The sequence below is a fragment of the Pan troglodytes genome, chromosome 3 (assembly GCF_028858775.2).
Source record: "Pan troglodytes isolate AG18354 chromosome 3, NHGRI_mPanTro3-v2.0_pri, whole genome shotgun sequence".
Taxonomy (NCBI): domain Eukaryota; kingdom Metazoa; phylum Chordata; class Mammalia; order Primates; family Hominidae; genus Pan; species Pan troglodytes.
In genome coordinates, this window is record NC_072401.2 from 58,578,427 (window position 1) to 58,602,900 (window position 24,474).

At 34.4% G+C, this 24,474-nt stretch overlaps 1 protein-coding gene across 4 annotated transcripts in view; it reads right to left on the reverse strand.

Annotated features, from left to right (window-relative positions):
* Window positions 1-5,239: 5,239 nt before the first annotated feature.
* The window catches only part of SLC4A4 (solute carrier family 4 member 4), a 475,003-nt gene continuing 455,768 nt past the window's right edge, over window positions 5,240-24,474 (reverse strand). For all 4 annotated transcript variants that reach the window (XM_054683021.2, XM_517243.8, XM_009447756.5 and 1 more), the window contains 6 exons: window positions 22,120-22,188; window positions 19,442-19,615; window positions 17,071-17,232; window positions 13,431-13,527; window positions 10,239-10,318; window positions 5,240-9,534 (listed from right to left, as the gene is read on the reverse strand). In XM_054683021.2, coding sequence (XP_054538996.1) covers window positions 10,275-10,318; window positions 13,431-13,527; window positions 17,071-17,232; window positions 19,442-19,615; window positions 22,120-22,188 — 546 coding nt within the window. In that variant the 3' untranslated portion in view covers window positions 5,240-9,534; window positions 10,239-10,274. The remainder of the gene's footprint in view (window positions 9,535-10,238; window positions 10,319-13,430; window positions 13,528-17,070; window positions 17,233-19,441; window positions 19,616-22,119; window positions 22,189-24,474) is intronic.

Below are 24,474 nucleotides of genomic sequence, written 5' to 3' on the forward strand. Positions count from 1 at the left end.
TTCTTTTGTGTTTGTACATATTTTGTTTCTCTTTCTAGTCTAATTGCTCTTGCTGGTACTTCTAGCACTATGTTAAATAGAAGTGGCAAGAGTGGGTATCCTTGCCTTGTACCAAATCTTAGTGGAAAACTTTGTTGTCTCCTATTGATTATAATGTTACCTGCAGTTTTTTTCATAAATGGCCTTTATTATGTAGAAAAACTCTTTCTATGCCCACACTGTTGAGAGAGTTTTTAAATCAAGAAAGGATGTTGGACTTTGTCAAATACTTTTTTTGTGTCAATGAGATAATCATATGGTTTGTTATTATCATTCTATTAATGTGATGTATCATATTAATTAATTTGCATATGTTCAACCAGCCTAGCATGCTAAGTATAAATCCCACTTTGTGATGATATATAATCTTTTTGATGTGCTGTTAGATACAGTTTGCTAATATTTTATTAAGAAATTTTGTGTGAATGTTCATCAGAGTAACTGGCTTACAGTTTCCTTTTCTTGTGATGTTTTTGTCTTGGTTAGGTATCAAAGTGAGGCTGGCTTCATAAAATGTGCTAGCTCAATTTTTTGAAAGAGTTTGAAAAGTACCAGTATTAATTCTTTTTGAGTATTTGGTAACATTCAGCTGTGAAGTCATCCGGACCTGAGTTTTGTTGTTGTTATTTTTGGGAGTCTTTTTAATTTCTTATTCAATCTCATTACTTATTATTCATCTGTTCAGGCTTTCTGCTTCTTCCTGACTCACTCTTGGTGGATTGCATTTCTCTATGAATTTATCTATTTTCTCTAGGTTATCTAATTGGTTGGAATATAATTTTTTACAATAGCCCTATTCATCCTTTTTATTTCTGAGGCATTTCTTATCATTTCTTCACTTTCATTTTTAATTTTGTTCATCTTCTCTCTTTTATATTAACCAGACTAACTAAGGGTCTTTCAATTTTGTTTATTTTTTCAAAAAACCAACTTCATGAATATATAAAACTTATAGCCAAACCCAGAATACTTCAATATTGTAATGGTGGTGTGTAAATCATACATATGTCTAGCATGAAGGTTAAAAGTCCAAATGATTAAAAAAAACCTAGAACTACAATATGTTGTTAAATAATGCACAATATAAAAATCTGTAAATCAGGATATCAACAACATAAATTGTTGGATGGAAGGATACAACTAGTTTTTGTATGCAACTTAGATCTGCAAGGTAAGTCTTCTTGGTTGGAATATTTTTTCTTTCAGCATATTTAATATATCATTCCATTCTTAAATTCTTGGACACATACACCCTCCCAAGACTAAACCAGGAAGAAGGTGAATCTCTGAATAGACCAATAACAGGCTCTGAAATTGAGGCACTAATTAATAGCCTACCAACCAAAAAAAGTCCAGGACCAGATGGATTCACAGCCGAATTCTACCAGAGGTACAAAGAGAAGAAGGTACAATTCCTTCTGAAACTATTCCAATCAATAGAAAAAGAGGGAATCCTCCCTAACTCATTTTATGAGGCCAGCATCATCCTGATACCAAAGCCTGGCAGAGACACAACAAAAACAGAGAATTTTAGACCAATATCCTGAGGTACATCAATTCAAAAATCCTCAGTGAAATACTGGCAAACCAAATCCAGCAGCATATCAAAAAGCTTATCCACCACGATCAAGTTGGCTTCAACCCTGGGATGCAAGGCTGGTTTAACATATGCAAATCAATAAACGTAATCCATCACATAAACAGAGCCAAAGACAAAAAAACCACATGATTATCTCAATAGATGCAGAAAAGGTCTTTGACAAAATTCAACACCCCTTCATGCTAAAAATTCTCAATAAACTAGGTATTGATGGAATGCATCTCAAAGTAATAAGAGCTATTGATGACAAACCCACAGCCAATATCATACCAAATGGGCAAAAACTGAAAGCATTCCCTTGGAAAACTGGCACAAGACAGGGATGCCCTCTTGCACCACTCCTATTCAACATAGTGTTGGAAGTTCTGGCCAGGGCAATCAGGCAAGAGAAAGAAATAAAGGGTATGCAATTAGGAAAAGAGGAAGTCAAATTGTCCCTGTTTGCAGATGACATGATTGTATATTTAGAAAACCCCATTGTCTCAGCCCAAAATCTCCTCAAGCTGATAAGCAATTTCAGCAAAGTCTCAGGATACAAAATCAATGTGCAAAAATCACAAGCATTCCTATACACCTATAACACAGAGTGAACTCCCATTCACAATTGCTATGAGAATAAAATACCTAGTAATCCAACTAACAAGGGATGTGAAGACGACACAAGAAAATGAAAGAACATTCCATGCTCATGGATAGGAAGAATCAATATCATGAAAATGGCCATACTGCCCAAGGTAATTTATAGATCCAATGCCATCCCCATCAAGCTACCAATGTCTTTCTTCACAGAATTGGAAAAAACTACTTTAAAGTTCATATGGAACCAAAAAAGAGCTCTCGTTGCCAAGACAATCTTAAGCCAAAAGAATAAAGCTGGAGGCATCACCTACCTGACTTCAAACTATACTACAAGGCTACAGTAACCCAAACAGCATGGTACTGGTTCCCAAACAGATATACAGACCAATGGAACAGAACAGAGGCCTCAGAAATAATGCCATACATCTACAACCATCTGATATTTGACAAACCTGGCAAAAACAAGAAATGGGGAAACGATTCCCTATTTAATAAATGGTGCTGGGAAAACTGGCTAGCCATATGTAGAAAGCTGAAACTGGATCCCTTCCTTATACAAAAATTAATTCAAGATGGATTAAAGACTTACATGTTAGACCTAAAACCATAAAAACCCTAGAAGAAAACCTAGGCAATACCATTCAGGACATAGGCATGGGCAAGGACTTCATGACTAAAACACCAAAAGCAATGGCAACAAAAACCAAAATTGACAAATGGGATGTAATTAAACTAAAGAACTTCTGCACAGCAAAAGAAACTACCATCAGAGTGAACAGGCAACCTACAGAATGGGAGAAAATTTTTGCAACCTACTCATCTGAGAAAGGGCTAATATCCAGAATCTATGAAGAACACAAACAAATTTACAAGAAAAAAACAAACAACCCCATCAAAAAGCGGGCAAAGGATATGAACAGATCCTTCTCAAAAAAAGACATTTATGCAGCCAACAGACACATGAAAAAATGCTCATCACTGGCCATCAGAGAAATGCAAATCAAAACCACAATGAGATACCATCTCACACCAGTTAGAATGGCAATCATTAAAAAGTCAGGAAACAACAGGTTCTGGAGAGGATGTGGAGAAATGGGAATACTTTTACGCTGTTGGTGGGACTATAAACTAGTTCAACCATTGTGGAATTTGGTGTAGCAATTCCTCAGGGATCTAGAACTAGAAATACCATTTGACCCAGTAATCCCATTACTGGGTATATACCCCAAAGATTATAAATCATGCTGCTATAAAGACACATGCACACATATGTTTATTGCAGCACTATTCACAATAGCAAAGACTTGGAACCAACCCAAATGTCCAACAATGATAGACTGGATTAAGAAAATGTGGCACATATACACCATGGAATACTATGCAGCCATAAAAAAGGATGAGTTCGTGTCCTTTGTAGGGACATGGATGAAGCTGGAAACCATCATTCTCAGCAAACTATCACAAGAACAAAAAACCAAACACCGCATCTTCTCACTTATAGCTGGGAATTGAACAATGAGATCACATGGACACAGGAAGGGAAACATCACACACTGGGGACTGTTGTGGGGTCGGAGGAGGGGGGAGGGATAGCATTAGGAGATACACCTAATGCTAAATGATGAGTTAATGGGTGCAGCACACCAACATGGCACATGTATACATATGTAACAAACCTGCACGTTGTGCACATGTACCCTAAAACTTAAAGTATAATAATAAAAAAATTAGAATAAATTTTATACAGCTTTTAAATATCTTCTTTCTTCCTGTCAAGACTAAGCTATTCTTGCTACATCAATTCTCTTATCAATAGTTTTCTCTGTTGTTTCTAATTTCCTTCATTTTAAGAAATCTATAGATGACCGAGCTTGTTAACATTTTGAATTAAATGAGCATATATTCTGAATGAGGATTTGAGATCTAAGCTGCTCAGGCTGTCATGCCTAGACCTTGAGAAAGATGATTTGGTATCTCATAGGGTTTTGTGTTCTACCTCCTAGTTTTCAGGGGCATCAGGTAGGATACATAGCATAATGAAGGGTTGCTAAAAATGCAAAAACACATGCAAAAGTATACTCTTTTTCATAATATACTAAATTTGATCTAATTTCTCAACTTTTATTGTTATGTGTGGCAATATTATTTAATGAATCTTCTGTGTGTATGCTGAAAATTCAAATTCTCCCATATTAGAATTTATTCTGTGTGTGGCTTCTGCTGCTTCTTTCAGCTCAAAGATAAACTCCAAATCCCATTCCCTAGCCCCCGTTATCACCACCACTATCAGTCCCCTCATGCTCAGAGCGATTCTGTTAAGTTTTCAGATTGAAAGATTGAGCCAATGTCACTGCCTCATTATTTTTGTTTTTACGTCACCTTTTACTGCAACCAGAAGTTCTCTTTCATCATTTCTATTATTTGTTCCCCCCTCCCCCCACCCAACACCACCACTCTCTGATTATAATTTTGGACTGAAACTACCTAGAGAATTTTAAATAGTACACAAAACCTTGGATAGGCCCAGCAAAAGTGTATATAATGTATCTTCTGTGAAAAATCATTCTAAGATTTCATTCAATTGAACAATTATTTTTTAATAAGTACTTTTTGTGCTTAGCAGTTTGTTTTTTGTTTTTTTGTTTTGTTTTGAGAATTAATTTACTGTATACCTCATCCTGGATTCAAGAAAGTGGTATTTTATATTTCACTAACTTTATAAGAGAAGACAATACTATCTTCTCAAAAAAAAATTCCTATTGCTCTTAGTTGGACCTATTTTTTCTTGCTTAGAATCTTTGCATAATAGCATTTCATTAATACTTAAATAATTCTTATAATCTTTTTAAAAATATAATTTGGACACTGATTTTATCCTCCTGCCTGGGGTAACTAAAGCAATCTGGGGACAAAGACTCTGACTTGATCATCTTTGTATTCCCTGCAGCACCCAAAGAAGTAAAATAATGGGCATTTAACAATTATTTGAGGAGTTGAACAGAAACACTTGACACTCATAAATGCATAAAGTTACTTTATTTTTAAGTATACATATAATTTTGAAAAATATAAATGCTAAAATATCTCATCTTCTTCATCTCTTAATTCCATAAAAGTCACAATAGAAAGCTTCATAAAACTGTAAAATACTATGTTATAGGAATTTTAGGATTTATATTGGAAAAAGTTATTAGTAATATATTGAAATGTTTTCTGTTCTTTATCATTTTGTTCCACCATGTTGATCTACTTCATTTAAAATAAAAAGATGCATCATTTCTCTCTCCAAAGTTAATAAAGACTTAAGAGAATAAAAATAAGAATATCTGAAAGTGCGTATTGATTCTGAAAAGTAATGCGTACGAATATGTACCAGCCATGAAAATGGCTAAAAAGAGGCAACTATTCACTCTTTTCACATTGTAGGACTGGGACAAAGTTACTTCTGGCTCTAAAAGTTTCACTGGATGACTTTAGCCCTGAGTTGCAATGTTTGCCTAGGAAACAGAATTCTTGCTTTTTATACGTACCCATAGAGCACAATGAAATGAGCCAGGAAATTGGACATATCTAAATCTCTGGCCAAAACACAACTTGACTGGTTGGCGTATTACACAACTTTTTTAAAATTTCAGGCTGCAATGAAGCTCAATGAAATCATCTGAAAACTCATGGCCTTTCAGATAGTGAAGTGCTACAAAATATCACTTGATTGTACCTAGCCATTTGGTGCCACTGGGCTTCATGCTCATGCTGTGAAGAGCAAATGTGAAATATCATGAAATATAAATCAGAAAATCTCAGGTTCCTGCACCAAAATCATTAAGTAGTATGAAAAGGATTGAAGAAGGCTTTGTCCCATCCCTGAACAATGTCAACCTCTGTAATACAACTCTAATTATTTCATTTTGTTTTTAAAATATAGTCAGCAGTCAATACATTTCAAGTACTTTAACACAGTTAAAAAAGGAACCAAAAAACTCGGAAGACAATCATTCTCTATTAAACACCAGTATATAGTTGATAAAAGATTTACTCTGTATGGGTTGGTGCATGAGCATAAAATACACGCAAACTGAATTACAGACAGCAGACAACTGTTTTTCCTCCTCTCTTGGAGGTGGAAGGCTAAGGAGAGAGGTTTTTGTTTTCCTACTTCTTAAGTCAGTTAAGTCCTCTCCCCAGCCCCACTCCTCAACCTTGATTGGGAGAAGAGGCAGGGACATTACTGCCCCTGGCACACAAAACAATTAGAATTCCAAGTATTCATTTCACACAGTAGAGAAGATGACTTTTATCAAGGAAAACAGTGCGTCCAAGATATTTTTCTCCCAAACACAAAACCAGAGGCATTTTTGCTCTTTTGATAAGGCAGACACTTGACTTAGTCATCTCTTTTCTTCCAACAGTGTTTCTGCAACCACAGCCAGGACTTTCTGGTTAACAACTCTGAGCGTACTTTGTCTTTATCTTTTGAATCCTTGATCTCCGGAAGTCACATCATGGAGAAAGGAGAAACACTTATAAAACAATTTAGTGTTGCAATTTGTGTCCAGTTTGCATAGAAACAAAACCACCACCAAATCTGGTTCATTCTTAGTCAATGGGTAAATTCAGTTAAAATACCGATAATTTGGTGTCACTAGGTAAACCTCAGGTTTTGCTTGTTAGTTTGGTTAACTACTTCTGTTCCTTTGAAAGTAATGACATTTTTAAAAACTTCTCTGGGTTCCCAGAATATTGAAAGGATTTGATATTAACTGTCTATTTAGCAAATGTAAGGTACTATTCTGTGTTCATGTCATAAATATCAATATGGATCATAAACAGAAGTACACATAGGTTTTACCTCTACTCAGAGGCTGAAATGATGAGTTAAGTTGCTTCAGGAGTTCTTTGAAAGGTATAGAGAGGGGCATGAAACCACAGATACTTGATTCATGATCAGAAAAAAAGTTTTATCTAGAGCTTTTATAAAACAAAAGTACCTTTAACTTAACAAGATCACGGGTTAAGCTGAATTTACTATACATGGTTTTTAAACAATTTATTGATGCTTCCATGCATAAGGAAAAAAGAAAAGTCTTCTTATACCAGTTTATATCAGGGTAATGGAAAGCTAGATAATATAGAATCATCATTTTAAGGATAGCCCTAAATACAAATGTGAAGCCAGAATTTGGCAAGTAAGGTTTTAACACAATAACATATAATTCACCACTATTATTTTAATGAAAAAATTGGGGTCATTATTGACTAATTTGTATAAGTTAAAAGTTTTAGGAGTATCAGGTACTGTAAAAGTAACAGCTAACTCAGGATAATAAAAGTTTTGTAATCAAAATTACAAGGAGACAGAATAATAATTCAATTAACATAACAATGAGTGGGAGTCAATAAGTGCATATTATCAAGCCAAAAAATGTGGTTTCATTCTGCTTCTAGTATACCCCTCAACAACTGGTTATAGTTAGGATATATCACAGTTGTGGTTATATGAATCTGAAATTATAATTTTAACATTTAAAATGTTTTTTTAGTATACATTCACAATATGTAATGTATCACATTAAAAATATTACCTTTAAATACCACGTAAAATTTGGTTAATAAATGTCTAATTTTCAGTGTGGTACTTTGAAATATACATACATATAATATGTACACAAATATATTCTAAATGTCCCACTTACAAAGAATAATTGCCTTTGCATCCTGAAAAAAATTGCATGAGAGTACTGTTACACTGTACTCTGCAGCTCTGCAATCCCATTACATTTTATAGATGTGTAAATGGGCTATTAATACTCCTATGAATTTTATATTGCATGTTAGAGCTATCATATCAATTATAATGACTGATACCTGGGAAATAAACTATGTTTACCCTCATTTTCATATGGACAGACTTCTTGGACCCTTAATGGATTTTTTCATATGTGGTTTGGGTTTTATGAAAACTGGCATAAGAGATTCAATGACTTTGCCCTCTGCCTACCATCACTCTTTTGCCTTCTAACATTGCACATATATACACCAGCCATGGCACAGAGCACATACGCAAACACACAAATATTTCAAAATGAGAAAATGTCTAACAATACTGCATAGGACATTGATGTGGTAATACAATCAGCATCTGTACCCAGATGCTACTATTATCAGAACATCGGTTATTCTCATGACATAGGAGTTTGTCTCTTCTCCCTCAATCTCCTTCATAGAACAGTTAAGTTTCTTTTAAAGAAAGGGAAAAATGGATGCTTAGAAACATGGTGTTTTTAATCTGATCTTGCCTTCTGGCTTACCCTAGAGATTGTGTATTTGTGTGTGTATGTATGTGTAAAAATCACATTATATACAATACAATTTTTACAGAAAGCCTGGCAGCTACAAATAAGAGGTAGAACTACTCAAAACTATGTTTCCTGCTGCAGGAAAAAATTCATTTTCTTTACAGTAATTAAAAAAAAGTTTTAAAAATTGACAAAAAATAAGTGGCAGGTTAGGCCCCATAATTTAAACAACAAAATCTAGGAAGAAAAATATTCTTCAATGTACTCAACAGATAAGTTCATTAAAGGGTTAAAAAAAGTTGCATAGGAAAAAAGGGACATTCCAGCACTTGCTACAATGATGGCAATGGTTTCTCTATAGGGAGTAAAGTACCTTCAGTTTTTTCTTCTTTTGATAACTCTAAGATTAGGATTTACAAGCAAGAGCAAGTTAAAATAGCAGCACTTTTTCCAGTCCTGGGGAGCTCTATAAGTGAGAAGGGACTCTGTCTGGAGGTCAAGGTTTGTTCTACCAGACAAAGACAAGCCAGTAAGCACAGCTCCAAAGCTAAAGTTTTAAGTTCCTTCAACATTTTCATAAAAGGTGTTAGAAAATCCTTAATACTTCCATCCTCTGCTTAATAGAGGCAAAGGACAGGGTCTGTGCGTGTCTGTGTCTTGAGTGACAGAATTTGGTTATCAAAGGACACATCTGAAAGTTTAAGAACAAAAGGGGGATTCCTCAGATGCTGTTTTTAAGGAACGGTGCACTATTGTCTTGATTGTATCTATGCAAGAGAGAAGCAGAGAGAGCGCTGTATTATTTGGCCTGTGACCAAAAACTGAGACGAAATAAAAGTTAAAAAATAAACAAACAGCCAAACAAAAACAAATGACATTAACAACAAATGTCAGTTTTAAGAAAGACAAACAGGTTACAATGTAGTTTCTGTTCCCTTGCTCCTCCAGAAATAATCATTGTCTTCAGGTTCAAGTTCTATTCTAATTTGAGGCACAACTTTTACTGGAGTTCTAGGAGGACTAGAGAAAAAGGAAAAAAAAAAGTAGTAAGTAAATCAGATTTCCTTCACCATCTGTCAAATGTTTATGCATTGTATAGAAGTCAAATGTGTCCTTCTTTGTTCTCTTTTAATATTTATATCCTCTTTGTGTATTAAAAACAAACATTTTAAATGGGATGAAGGTTACCAGCAGAGTCAAGAAATTCAAGTAAAAAAATTCATAAGATCTCATACCTAGATTAAAATAATAAAAACAACAAACACAAAAGGAAAAGAGGTACTACCAGGTGGGTAATGCTGTCAGAAATTAAAGGACAAAAAGACTGACATAATAAAAACATTCAGAGATTTCAGAAAATCAAGTAGAATCTGAAATCTCTAGAACTTCGTTAAGAGGGAAAGAAACCACTGGAGAAGAACTGTCAGAAAGTGCCAGTTACCTCTTCAAATCAGGGACGATACTGAAATTAAAAGAGCTAATGTTGATCCTGGGTTGTAACTTAATGATACTGAAAGATTCCATTATTTGTAAGAGTAAGTAGGTCTCTTAGAATGCTTTCTACTAGTAAAAGCTGGAACAAGTTTTGGTCACTGGGTAATTTATTTAAGATAAATAATAGAGACGAAGGAGAACAAGAAGTTCTGTCAATAACCCACCATTAACTACATTTCAGTGGGGCAATTATCCCACAGAAAAACATAAAATACTGGGCTCTCCTTTACCTTGGCATACCGAGTGACTGAAGGAAAGGAATTTTATCAGCATGATGTGTGGCGTTCAAGGAATGTTGGTGATCTTTCTCCTGGAAAATAAAATTTTTTAAAAACATAAATGGTAGATCTTTGGTGAAGTATAAAACAAAAATCTTCACAAAATTGATGCATCTTCCATAACTGGTAGGAGTAAAAAAGACAAGTTTAGGCATTTCAATAAACAAGGTATTAAGCTAAGACTCTAGTGTGATGAAGACAAAATCACTTCATCTCTTTTACTTTAGGTTTTCTGGGATGGATCATTGTTGTCTTGTCAGTGAGAGGGATAAGAAGCAAATCATTTTTAGAGGGTGATAGCATTCTCTTAATGCCTAAGGCTTGCCTTTGGATTTCCTTCCATCTTCAGTATTCCTAGGTTTGCCTGCTGCTGTTCATAAGGAAAAAAAGATTTTTTTTTTTGAGGCACTTACTCATACTGCAACACTACTTCTATCAGTTTTGTTCTTTCATCATGGATTATAAAGATAAACATGACATTAGGAAACATTTCAGGCAAAATGCTCAAGTGTATTTTGTTTAAGTAAACTTCTAATATCATATCAACTTGCAATTTATCCTTTAAAAGGGGTTTTGAGAGGATGAAGGGCAAATGGCACATAAACTTTTTCCATGAGCCTCAAATTCTGGCTAGTAATTTTTTAAAAAAATAGCTTTTACATTTCTTTATAAGGGGCTATACCAGGTTATGATGCCAACAGAAGACATACATGCTAGGCACATGTCTGTTAGACTGTGCTTTTGCTATTAATGCTCCACGGATAAAAATTGAAGTCAGAACATGGTTTGAGGAGTTTAAACTCAAAAAGAAATTCATAACCAAACCCCATTAACAGGGGTTAGCAGAAATTAGCCTCGGTTACAAGTTATAGGTTACAAACTGGACACCAAAGGTAAGACTGCTTTAGTTCTTTGTTCTTCAAATCCAGGCTGGTAGCCAGCCTCCAAGATGGCTCTCAGTGATCCTGTCTCCTGGTATTTATGACTTTGTGTAATTCCTTCCCAGTGTTAACAGTGTGGGGCTGCATAACCACCAGAATATGACAGAAGTAATGGTCCGTTACTTCTGAGATTTATAAAAGACTGCAGCTTCTGTCTTGGTTTCTTTCTCTTTTATCACTGGCTCTGAGGGAGGCCATATCATGGGCAGCCCTACGGAGATACTCACAGGTAAAAAACAAACGTCATCCCAAGGGCCCCATGAGTATGCTTTTGGAAGCAGATCCCCAGCTTCAGACACTAAAATATTTAATGGGAACCTCAGCGGGTGGATACCTATGCTGTCAAGAATGTTTGTTACAGAGATTTGCAGAAGAAGAAACAAAACCTGCTCTGTTCTAGAATTCATATGTTTCCTTACAGTCTTAGCACAAACGACTTCATTTTGCTTTGGTTTGGTCTGTTGGGGCCCAGTGCATGAGCTTAGTTCAAAACAATGGCTTCCCAGACTTTTGTTTAAAAAAATTTCCCCTTTTTAACCAAATTCATTTCCTCTTGCCTAGAGACCATCAAGCTTCAGATGATCACACAACAAAGGTTCCAGCCAGTTCCAGGTGAAGACAACACCCTGGCCATCAAGAAGCTACCCTGCCTCCACTAGACAGAGCAGGGTGAGAGTTCAGGGATCCCCAATAGGTAGGAGTATGCCCCAAGCCAGCATGAAGCAGTTACAGAAAAAAGACCATCGGTCCCTCTGCCTCCCATGAAGATGTATGGAGATCACATCTCTCAGTGAGGAGATGTGGCAGGAAAACAGTGTCTGGAGGCAGGGAACATAAGGCCAATTCACACTTCGGCTATGACAGGAAATATCCTCTCCATGGGGCGTAGGCCAAATAAATGAGTTTGTAACTTTACTTCATCCTCTCCATTTACATAGGGCATACCCCAAGTAGAGGGTATTTAAACTCCCAAAAATTTTGTAATGGGGCCCTTGAGTCCCTATTCTTGGGCCCACTCCCACACTGTGGAGTATACTATAATTTTCAAATCATCCTTTCATTTCTTACTGGAAAAAAAAAAAATAGTCTTCAGAGACTCAGCCCCAGCTGACAGCTTGACAGCTCTGACTGCAATCTCATGAGAGACTCTGAGCCAGAACCAAAATCAGCTGCCCCTGCATTCCTGAATGTGAGGAATTGTGTAAGAAAACATGTTTGTTGTTTTAAGCTGCTGAGTTTTATCGTAATTTGTTACTCAATGATTGATAACTAATATACCCATTATTTTTTATCAATAGATATTCATTCCAAACTTTTCTTGATAACAGTAACCTCTTATTGTAGTTGAGGTGGCATGGTAAAATAGAAATAAAAGTGTCTTAACTGTCTTTTTCTGTAACAGATCAGTGTACTCTGAAGTGCATCTGAATCTAAAAGGATGCATTTTCTTCAATGAGAACGCAAAGTAGAAAGTAGCTTGATGGCAATTGCTACCTGCTATTGGGAAAGTCTGAAATGGTCACTAATATTACTAAGTGGCCTGTTAATTCAATTACAGAAGAAAAAAATGTCACAAACCATTGCACCATAGCCACCAGGCTCTCACCCTAGAAAGATCAGTGCAGTTATAATAATAATTTTGAAATAGCAAAAGGGAGAATGAAGAGATTAGAAAGCAAATGCATATAAGTTATATCTAGAAAGTTGTACTAATACTTCATGATTGCTAATTTAATCAAAATTAAATTTTTCCAAATTCTCAATATTAACAATTGATTTATTGATCACTGAGAGACCAATGATGCAATTTCTCTTTTGAGCTGATTTGATCACTAGTTAAAACCTAAGGAAGACAAACAGTGACAGTGATGTAGTATTATAAGCTGCAATTCTCAATACCAACAGAAAAAAAAAGAAAAATCAATTAAAAACATGGTTATTCATTTAGCAATTGGAAAAACTGGGGATGATTTGGGTAAGAGAAAAGACTACCAAATAAAAATTTAAAAGGTTATGGATAAAAGGAAGAATGAAGCTTAGGGTATGTAAAAATAAAGTTTTATTATAATTAAGTGTAAATCTTCTCATAGAAAAAGGAAAAACAAAATTGAGGGAAAGCTAATGCAGATGGCAATTCTAAAGTCTTTTCTCTGTAAGTGCAAATCATATTCAAGCAAGCATGCAAGAGGTTAGTTCTACTCACTGTCGGAAGTTTTGCTATCACTTAGGAAAGGTTGCTGTTCCATGATGTCCATTGGAATTTTAATACTTGGAACTTTTTCTGAGTATGGGCAGTCAGACTGTGAAAAAAATGTACAAGAGGTTTTAGAATGTTTTTATTATACAGCCCTTCCTATCTCCTAGCATCGATCAAACCGTTGTCTATAATCATTTACGTACTACTAAGGAGAAAAGCCTTATAATTACTTCCAGTTTGCTATCTTTTAACTGCATTCCTTCTTTCCCCCTCACATTTGTTTTCCACTCTTCTAAGTTAATGGTATTGAGTCAATTAAAAGTAGAACTACACAAAATAGAGATCGATCTACAACTGAATTGTAAAGCTTTCTATCAGACTCCCAATCAGCAATGTTTATGAGTTGTATGTGTGAAGCAAATGATCTCAGTGCAAAAACAGATTAAACATAGGAAACTTCCCAGGTTATAATACGGTCTTGAAATTCTTGTTTTGTTTATGCTGATTCCGTCTCTAGGAAAATCATGACCGATCTTTCCTTCTAGAACAAGTGACAGACTTTTTATATATCCACTATCAAGAAGCCTTCTATGTACACTAGAAAATAAACTTTCCTCTCTTACTTCAAGTACTGTTTTATGGGTAAAGGTTCATTTCAATTAGCTTGTGCCAAAGATATCTGAAAATGTAAGCAAAACATAAGAAAATAAAATGTTTAAAAAGGTGTCTATGATGGTCAGAGAAGCAGAGAATCATAATGGAAATGACAAAACCAGGCAGCTAATCATGGGACTGCTTAAAGAACAAGCCACCTAGCCCAAATTGTAATAGATTTCCCAAAGATTACCACTTTGTTTTTTTTAAATGCATTATATTGATTCCATGTCTACGTTTGGGCTGAAAGACCCAATATATCTCTTAATTAAAAGTACCAAAAAGATGATTTTTAGTTGAAAATAAAATGAGAATTAATGTTAAAAAATATCTTAACATAAAGCCTATTACCTACATGGAAAATTCCTTTATGATGACTCTAAAGAGGTTAATGAACAACAGTATCCTTTTAGAGAGCTAAGATAATGCATTCAACAAACAAAAAAGAAAAAAAAAATAAAGATGCCACACATAAACAATATTAACCTTAAATGTAAAGGGGCTAAATGCCCCAATTAAAAGACACAGACTGGCAAATTGGATAGAATCAAGACCCATCGGTGTGCTATATTCAGGAGACCCATCTCACATGCAAAGACACACATAGGCTCAAAATAAAGGGATGGAGAAATATTTACCAAGCAAATGGAAAGAAAAAAAAAGCAGTGGTTGCAATCCTACTCTCTGATAAAACAGATTTTAAACCAACAAAGATCAAAAAAGACAAAGAAGGGCATTACATAATGGTAAAGGGATCAATGTAACAAGAAGAGCTATAATTTTCACTATTTGTGCTCATAAATATTATATTATAGCTGTAACCCCCATGTCCCCGCATGACTCCCTATATCCATGGGCCCCAAACCCTATGACTAAGAAGTAAACTTAGGAGAACCACATTTGTAATGTGGAGCCCCTAAATAATGAGTTCAACACACAGAACATACTGCACAGATGTACTCTAAATTGCCTAGCTGGATTCACTGCCTAGGAACCAATGTATATGTTTATTTGTTTGTTTGTTTTGGAAAGGGTAGGATGAAGAGGAAGAGGTAAAAAAACAAGTACGACACTTTGGCTTCAAGAAATCTGTTGGAAACACAGAGTTGAACATGCTAAATATTAATACAAAAAACCACTTTAAATGAAATAGGATTTGTTGGAAATCATATCTAAGAATTGGAAGAACTTCTAAGGAGTTCTTTTGATCCAACTTTTGTCACTAGAGAGCAGTACATTTAAAACATTCTCCAAAGCTGATATTTTACTATTTTTTCTCAAAAATCATTACAGAGGGGGATTCCATAATCCCCGACTTCATACACTCATAATGTGTAATGAACTTTAAATTTGATGTCCAGGTACATAAGTTGACATATTTATTTTGGACAAAATACTGCTTTAATTATTTTAATATTTCAGGCAGCCTTTTATTTTTTTGGTCTTGAGTGGTCCAGAAATTCATTTCAAATTTTAATTTCTATTAAATGTGTAAACACATCGTTCTTCGGACTATTACATCTTAGTCTCTTCTGTAGTTTAAACACATTATTTTTCTGTCATCATTGGAAACAAAATCTATATACCTGTTCTCATTGCAGATGGATGATGACAGACATAAAGCTCTTTTCACCTCTTTTTCTCTTTAGCTAAATGTGCCTCATGCATTAAAGCCTTTTTCTTATTGAATCAATTTATGTGAAATCCAATTCTGTCTCTTGCCTTCTTTCACTGTACTATTTCCAAGTTCTACAAAAAGAATACAATCAGATAGCCTGACCAGTTAGAAATAACCAGAGAGGCCTGGATTTGAGTTTTGGCCTTGCCACTATGGCTGTGTACAATTAGAAAAATGACTTATATATGTCAAAGCATCACCTTACATATATACAATTTTATTTGTCAATCATACCTCAATAAAGCTTTAAAACTTCTAAAACATATTTAATATTTCTCAGTCTAAATCTCCTCATCTGTAAAATGGGAACAAAAATAAATAATGTGATAACAAGCTATTGAGACAATTAAGGATAAGGTATGCAATGATCAATCAAAGTTATCAAGTTCTAAGTAGAAACTAACAATTAACAATATTCCTACTTTACAATGGGTAATGAGGCACAAAAAATCATTTGTGATACTGCACTGTGTAAAATCCAGAGCAAATTTTCAAATGGAAAACATTATTTTGGCAATCTTTTCAAAAGGCTACTGGAATAAGGTGTCCGCATGTGTTAAAGTAAACAAATCCCAGTTTTCCTCCTAGCACTGATTACAGATCCCTGCTAGAGAATCTGTATTTCTGTGAGCTGGTCTCCTAAAGAAAAAACTGGGCAACAATTTTACTTCTCAACTTAATCACCTAATTGGAGGAGGACCCTCTGGACTATGACACTAACCACTATAATTATGTAAAAAGACCCCAAACTCCCATTCCCTTTTCTTTTTATTGAAGAACTACAGAAAAATAATGCTGAATCATATCAGTATAAATATAATGCTAATATTAATATAACAGCATAGAACTTTGGTGGAGAGCCTACTCAAATAGATTCACAGATCACGTGAAGTGAGATCATTGACATCTATCCACATTAGGCTTAAAATTACATAAAATTGAGTTATTATCTCAAATATAAGCCCTGGATTATTAATAGAAACCAAATACATTTTATAGCATTACTAAGCAAACTTCCTTTATATCTATGAGATCAGAATTTTTTTAATGTGGTGGGTTTTTAAATCTTTTAGAAGTCATTATTAGTCATTATGTCATTATTAGTGTATTAATGGTTACAGAAAGAATTCCGAAAACATAAAAAACCAAAGAGAGAATATAAAGGGCAAAGGGAGGTGAAATGAGTAATACACCACATGTCCAGATAAACATTCTTAGAACTCAGCCCTCCATTTCACATCAGGTATAAAAAGGGACAATTTTCACATTTGTTTCTTTAACTAGCTTTCCTTTGGAATTTGGAAAGTTCCTTACATCATCATTGTCACTGTCCAGACTTCCCTTCTTCTTTTTCTTTTTCTTCTCATCCTCCTTCTTTTTCTTGTCCTTTTCTGGAATGACATCATCCAGGAAGCTGAGGTCGTGCTGGGAGAAGAGGTAGTCCATGCCTTTTCTGACAGCTACAAGTGCCAAGATCTGAAAGAGCAAATATTAAAAGTATGAAAGAAACCATGTCAGATGAAGTCACAGCAAGCTTAGATACTCTCCTATCAAAGACCACAGAAACCTACTTTGTGTAAGGCTAGATAGAGTATGACAGACCTGATCTTGACGGTATGGACTTATACCGAGAGAACTCTCATAATTTTCTACATGGGGAAAGTTGTTTTATAAAAGTCTTAGTTGAAACTCACTTTGTTTTGTTCACCAAAATGCATGATCACATTCAATTAGAATTTTAATGTGAAAAGATTGTTTTTCAAAACCATTGCCTTCCATGTGAGATTTTAAATAAAATAATTAAAAGTTTAAAGTCAAAAAATAGCTGGCATATGATTTCTAAGTATTAAAAATTAAAACATTATAAAGGTTTTTAGCAATCAAGAAAATCTGTACGACACATATAAACACTAAGACATCTTCAAAGTATTCACAATGAGGTAGTATTTGAATATGCATAGACCATTTCATTCACTGGGCTACTTCAATCACCACCGTTAACTGAATATTTAACATGTCCCAGACATTATGTTAAACTCTCAGGCAATATTATCTCATTTATTCTTCAGAACAAACCCCAAAAATAGGTATTATTATTTCTATCATACAGCTGAGGAAATTGAAGGTTAGAGACATTAAGTATGTTGTCCAAGGTCCTTAATGTCTGTGAGGGAGATGAACCCAGATAACTGAATAATACAAAGGGTCCCAGTTGTCTGCTTCCAAAACAAATATTCTTGACCTGTGTATTTTTGGTTCTATGAATTGCTCTTGAAGAATAACTTCTGAAGGTACATTAAAGATATCTTTATTCTATATTAAAATTAATATGTAGCAAGTTATAGGCATCCTGACTTGCTTCAAATTAAGCAGTTGTCTTTATCAGCATCATGCTCTCTATATGACAGTTTCCTCATCACCTAGAGAAATAAATAACATCTGTCCTAACTTCTATTACAGAATTATTTTGTGACCAAATAAAAGTTCTGAAAAGACAAAAACACTTTGGAAAAGTAAACCATTTTAAAATTATTATTTAGCACAAGCAAAAAGTGATTTATTGGATATAATTCAAATGTATCCTGGTCTAGCTTCAATTTTCTTGGTTTCAGCAAAATTTGTAGGTAGGCAGATAACACTAATAGGTATATTTGAGTGTTTCTCATACTCAGTGTGCTTTTCAGTAAGTTAATATAGTTTTTTTTAAAAAAAAAGGAAAGAAAGACATAAGCCACCATTAAGAAAAAAATCTGACCTAACAAATATCACTAGTATTTAATATCCATTTTTTCTTGCATCCTTGGACGAAAAAAATTTCAAACAACAAATATGAAAAATAAAATAATAATCCTGGCTAAGAGTAAGAGGATTCTTATAAAAATAAAATGTGGTAAGTGTAGGAAAATTCTGTTTTCAAAGCTGTGGGGGAGATAAAACAGATTTGAGGCTCCCTTTGTGACTTGTTTTAAGTGTTCATATATGCATTTTCTTGCAAGAAGTAAAGAGTTATGGTAAAGTATAAAATTCAGTAATGATGCCAAATACAGAACCCCTTTTTCTCTTCTTTCACTTGTGACTCAGAGTGAAACGTTAGTTGCTTTACCTTGTTTCTCATCATACTATGACAAGGATAGAGAGTCCCACCTTATCTTTAAACTTACCATTATGCAAACCACAAGAAATGTAAAAAGTGAACTTCTCACTCCATTTCCTCTAATGTACTGGATGAGTTCTCACAAGTTGCCAAGCACTTCTTTATTACTTGAACTGAAATGTCCTACACTCTTACTTAGATTAATTCTATTATACAACATTTAAAAAGTAATTAACATGCACTGGTGTCTACTATGTGTCAGGCATTGTGCTACATGCTTGATATTAATTTTTGATGCTCAGAAAAACAACAATGCAACTCCCATTTTACTGATGAGGTAATAGTAGTTCAAAGAAGTTTACTGATGAGCATGAACCAGGGCCAGTATCTGAACTTAGGTGAGCCTGATTCTAAGGTCCATCCTAGACAACCATAAACATGGGAAATGTAAATTACAACTGATCAAAGTGATGAGGTCAAAGCTGGAAAAATTTGGAACAACACATAAAAGACATGTGTGTCTTCCATATAACAATAACCACATGATACTCATATAATCTCACAGGTATGTTCAATTAAAGGAATCCCTACCATTACTGGAAAAATGATAGCAGCCACCGTTGACTTGAGGATCCAAAGCAGGGCCAGACACAACACCTGCAGGAAAGTGAACAGGTGGACTCTGCGCAGAGGAACATGACGCAGGTAGATGAAGTCAGGCTGATGCTTCAGAGGCATCAGAAGCAGCTTCAGACGATCCATGAACTGGGGAGGAAAGAGGAAAGGAGTCCAACTGCATTACTGCATTACATTTCCACTATGCCTAACTAATCACTACTGATTTATATTCTATAATTTAGGCAAGCAGTGTCCTTTTCAGAGGACAAAGGAATGGTCAAGGAATGCAGAAATTTAGTCAAGCACACTAAAGCACAAGTCTTCAAATCTTTGTTATTATATTGTGGGAATGTTATGTAGATGTATAAGAAAAAGTGGCCACTAAAGAATAAGGTCACAAAGAAAAAAAATTCTAGGAGCTCATCTCCTAATTTCTATTTTTACTCTCTGAGTCTCAGGAAAGTGGATCTTTTGCCTATTTTAGTACTAATATGCTGAAGGAAGACGTCTAACTCATGTATCTTACTCTGCCTCAGTTGTCTTATCTGAAAAAAGAGGAGATGACACTATGCATCATATATTAATACATTTCCAGAATGTTTTAAGGATATAAAGGAAGTATCCAACTTAAAAATGGGAATACATTATGTTTTCATAAATTCCATATTATTTATCTGAGTGGCATACTTTGACTAATACACTCAGCAATCTATCACCATTTCTTTTCAGAGAAAAGCCGTATGAATACTACAGTGAGTTTCAGGGTCAACATCTGAATCTAAGAGACGCTATCGTATGGTGATGTATAAACAGCTATTGAAATAACTACTGAGCATCTGTGTGTCAGGTGCTGTGCTTCAAAGAATAACTGCCGAATTGACCTTGCCAGTGACGAATGGGAAGATATTCAAGAACCTATCACAGGATCTTTCAATGAAAGATGCTCAGTAAATAGCTATTGAATTGAATAATCATGCAATATGAACTCTGAAATAATCTCTCTATTTTCTTTCTGGAGGGAAAGAAGTGCAAAAGTAAATTAGACCATCACAATCTTCTCTAGTGATTTCCTACTTAAAAGGTTTTCTTTTTCCCTCTAGAACTATTTTTGACTGGTGGGGACCTTCTCATTTATAAAGTTTGGGTTACAAAATTTCTTTACAAATTACAAAATTTTCTAAATCAAATCTTACCAAAAAGGTCTAAACAAGGGAGAATCGAGAAAGAAAGAAAGAGAAAAGCCATTAGGGGCAATAGCATTGCAGAATTTAAGAAATCTACTACCTGGACCCTGGTTGTTTTTCCCCATCATTATTATGTGGTTGATATTTTCTTCTTTTTAATTAATAAACATGCACTGAGTTTCAACCAATAAAGCCCCTAAAACACATAGAATTAAACTTCTGATCTAGACCAGGTCATTAAGAGCAAATAAAAAATAAGAACTATTTGTCTGTGGGCCATTTCTGTTTCACATTTTTCCATTTTGGGAAATAAAGAATTTTTACAATGGCAGGTAAAAATAAAATATTTTTACAAATTTATGCTTCCCAAAAGTTTCATGAGCACAAATAAACTCACATTCATCTAGTCCAGTCTATGAAGAACCACCTTGTATTTTGTAACAAATATCCAAAAGATGACGAACTCTACTCAGCAGACCTAAACAGAGAAAAGTAAAGTAGCCTTTTCTCTTTTTGGTAGTCTGGCCACTTGCCCAGTTCTATCTGACTTTAAAACCAAATTAATCTGAATTCAATAAGCAAAAGCAAGGACTATTTTGAAGGGGTTCAAATAAATTCTTATGATGTTCACAGGACATGCAGTCTTTTCCCATTAAAATATTACTAAGTGCTAAATAAGGCTACAGTTAACAAGGTGCCAGAAAACAGCATAAGTACTTCCAGTTTCCTGGTGCCAATTAAATTAAAACCCAATTGAAAGACAAAGTCCCTTACAAAGTTTCCCCTAATGATTTGGTTTTTTTAAAGAGACAGGGTCTCACTATGTTGTTGAGGCTGGACTAAAACTCAGGTTCAAGTGAACCTTTCACCTCAGCCTGCCAAGTAGCTGAGATTAAAAGTGTGCACCACCATGCCCAGTTGATAATGATTTTATTAAAAGTGTGTCAGTTTTCCCAAAGTTATGAATAGCTGAAGTTTTCAACAAAAGCAATACATCAACCACATTGACTTTATTCTTTTATTGGTAAAAAAAACTTTTGATTATTGATCATAGCCATGTGAAAAGCAAATCAATAGCCTGTTTTTAGTATAGAGTTAAGGCAAATGGATAAATACTATCTTTAAGAACACACAGAAAGAGTTAGGTATCCTTCCTGAGACAGTAAAAAGGAGATAAAGATGGGTAAGGGGAAGGAAAAGAAAGATTATAGCCTCTTGCTTTCTTGGTTAAATGACTTTTAACAGCCTATTTAAACAATGGGTATGTATGGCAACTTTTCTTAATACTGGCTAACTTGTTGATTAAACCAGAAATGAAAAGCAGGTGAATGGTGAAGTAGAAAATAAATGCATTTTAAAAACTCAGCAGTTAATAATGATTAGCACTTTTCTTCAAAGATCTGTTACTGGACTATTCTTACTACTAGAAAAACACTACTGTACTTACATTGCTATTCAAAAACTTACCTGCACACCATTAAGGGATGCTACTCCCATATACAGGAACACACCATAGAGTACAGGCATGGGTATAAACTAGAAGGAAAAAAATGGATACAACTTAAAAATGATAACAAGAAAAAAGAGGAATGAAGAGGAATCATTTAAATAAAGGCTAAATCTAAAACTAAAATATAGGCTATAATAACTTAGTGACCTCTAACTAGTATGCTTTACTAGTCAATTGATGAACTTCTAAACTCTTTGTAATAGAAATAAATGAAGAAGGGTAAAAAGGACTTTCAATTTTCATTGGATGCTTGTTTTTTTAGTGAGCATGCATGACCTTACTAATAACTTTTTTTAATTAATGGAGGAAAAGTTATGTTTCCCTTCACCCTGAAAAGGAATGACTATGTAAACAAGATGCTTCTATGGACTGTGAGGTAGACAGAAATAGAGGTATTAATAGATGGTTGCCTCACTCTTGAGATCAAGTTCCTTTCAATATAGTCTGTTCATTTTTGTCCTTAATAATTTTTGCCAAATAGTCTATCAGCTTGGTATATAGATGCCTCTTTCAATAAAATAAACATCAAAAGACTATCCCCTCTCTTCTTGCAAATATTATGAGAACTAACTAAAGAGAACTGCTTGAAAGGACCTTGGAGCACTTGGAAGCAATTAATTACACACATGGATTAATACACATCTTTTAAAACTGAATTAATACCTTTTCATGCATTAACTAGCAAAAAATATTTTATATTAATACAAAGTGTTTTAACAAGGAGAAGTGATGTCTGTAAACTGTATCTATTCCTAGACCTTTGAAATGTCCCTAGTACTGAGGAAACTAAGCAAATCAAGGATGATTCTATTTCTTGGAAGTCTTCTGTTTGAAAAACAAAAGGTTCTCAACCTTAGAATTTGAAAAGAAGTTCAAGTAATTTCAGGATTTTTCAAAGCTAAAATACTAAAACCGCAAGTCAATTAAGGCCAATCTTACCAAATCCACATAAAGGAGGCTATTGTAACCAGAAAACATAGTATGGCTTTAGAGTAATTTTAAAAATACTGCACGTACTAAGTGAAGCACAATTTCTATCAGCCTCTCCTTGTGATTGCCTAAAGTAGTTCCATATCTGAGACTCTTTGGCCACTATTAGAGAATGAGTAAATTCTAAAATGTGTAACAAATATTTCCAATTTTTATTGGCTAGCCATAGGGATGCTTAAATTTATATGAAATAAATATCCTTATTTATATATACAAAACATCAAATGCTTCTTCAAAAAAAGACTAACAATTTTAATGTAGCTAATTTTGCTCTTGATGTCAGAAAAAACTAAAAGTGACATAGAATGTTGACGGGGGTAGGAGGGATAATGTTCCTGCTGGGGAAGCTGTAATACCTAACAGTCACCACAAAGAGGTGAACACATCACACTCAAGCCTCTTTATTTCTGACACATGCCTTCATTTATTTTGCAATGTGCATGTTTCTATTCCTTGTGATTCTTGTGTATAAATGTACCATAAAGTAAAAAAACTAAGAGAAGGATCATTGCATAGCTTTGATTCATTTTTTAAACATCTCCCATATTTCTTTCTTGTCATTTCATTTTCAATTTGGTGGGTGGTGGGGGTGGGGCGGCTGGAAGGAAAGAAAAGTAAGAAGGGAAAAGAGAAGTATAGTTCAACCATGGAAAACTAGTTAGAATTCCTGCAGTAGTTACTTTTTAATCTGGGTAAAGCATTTTTCTAGCTTGAAAGGAAGCCACCACAAAGGGACCATCCCTGGCCTCATCCTCATCCCTCAGCTAGGCTTAGCTAAATGTTTTTTCTAATGTGGTTCTAATGTCAAAGTGAAGGACACTTTTGCCTTGGTGCTTAGTTCCATTCTCTGTGAATTTATTATTACAGATATCACCAAATCTACCACAAAATAAAATCAGAAGGTATCAGTAACACAGAATGGCATGGGTTGTGGGTAGAAAAATAGCTTTAGATATGAAGATGTTTTTTAAACAGTTATTCTTTGTTGAAAAGGAAATAATACATATAAAGAAGGCTATTAAGTTGACTTTGGGCCAACTTCAATGTGATAAAAATATGTCTTTTGAAATTTGCCATTTTCCTTACGATAATGCAACATCTCAATAAAAATCTTCCAATATGGAAAGCTTGATGAAACTTGACAGAATTATTGGGTTAGAGGATACTTTTTATTGGATTTAGTTCATGAGTCACAGGAGGTCAATCCTTAAAAATTCATTACAAAATAATCATTTCTTGCAATAGAAATTTCTCAAAGGAGGAAAGAGAAGATGCATTTTAAGAAGATGGAACTCCATCTTAAGTTAAACCAGTATAATTTA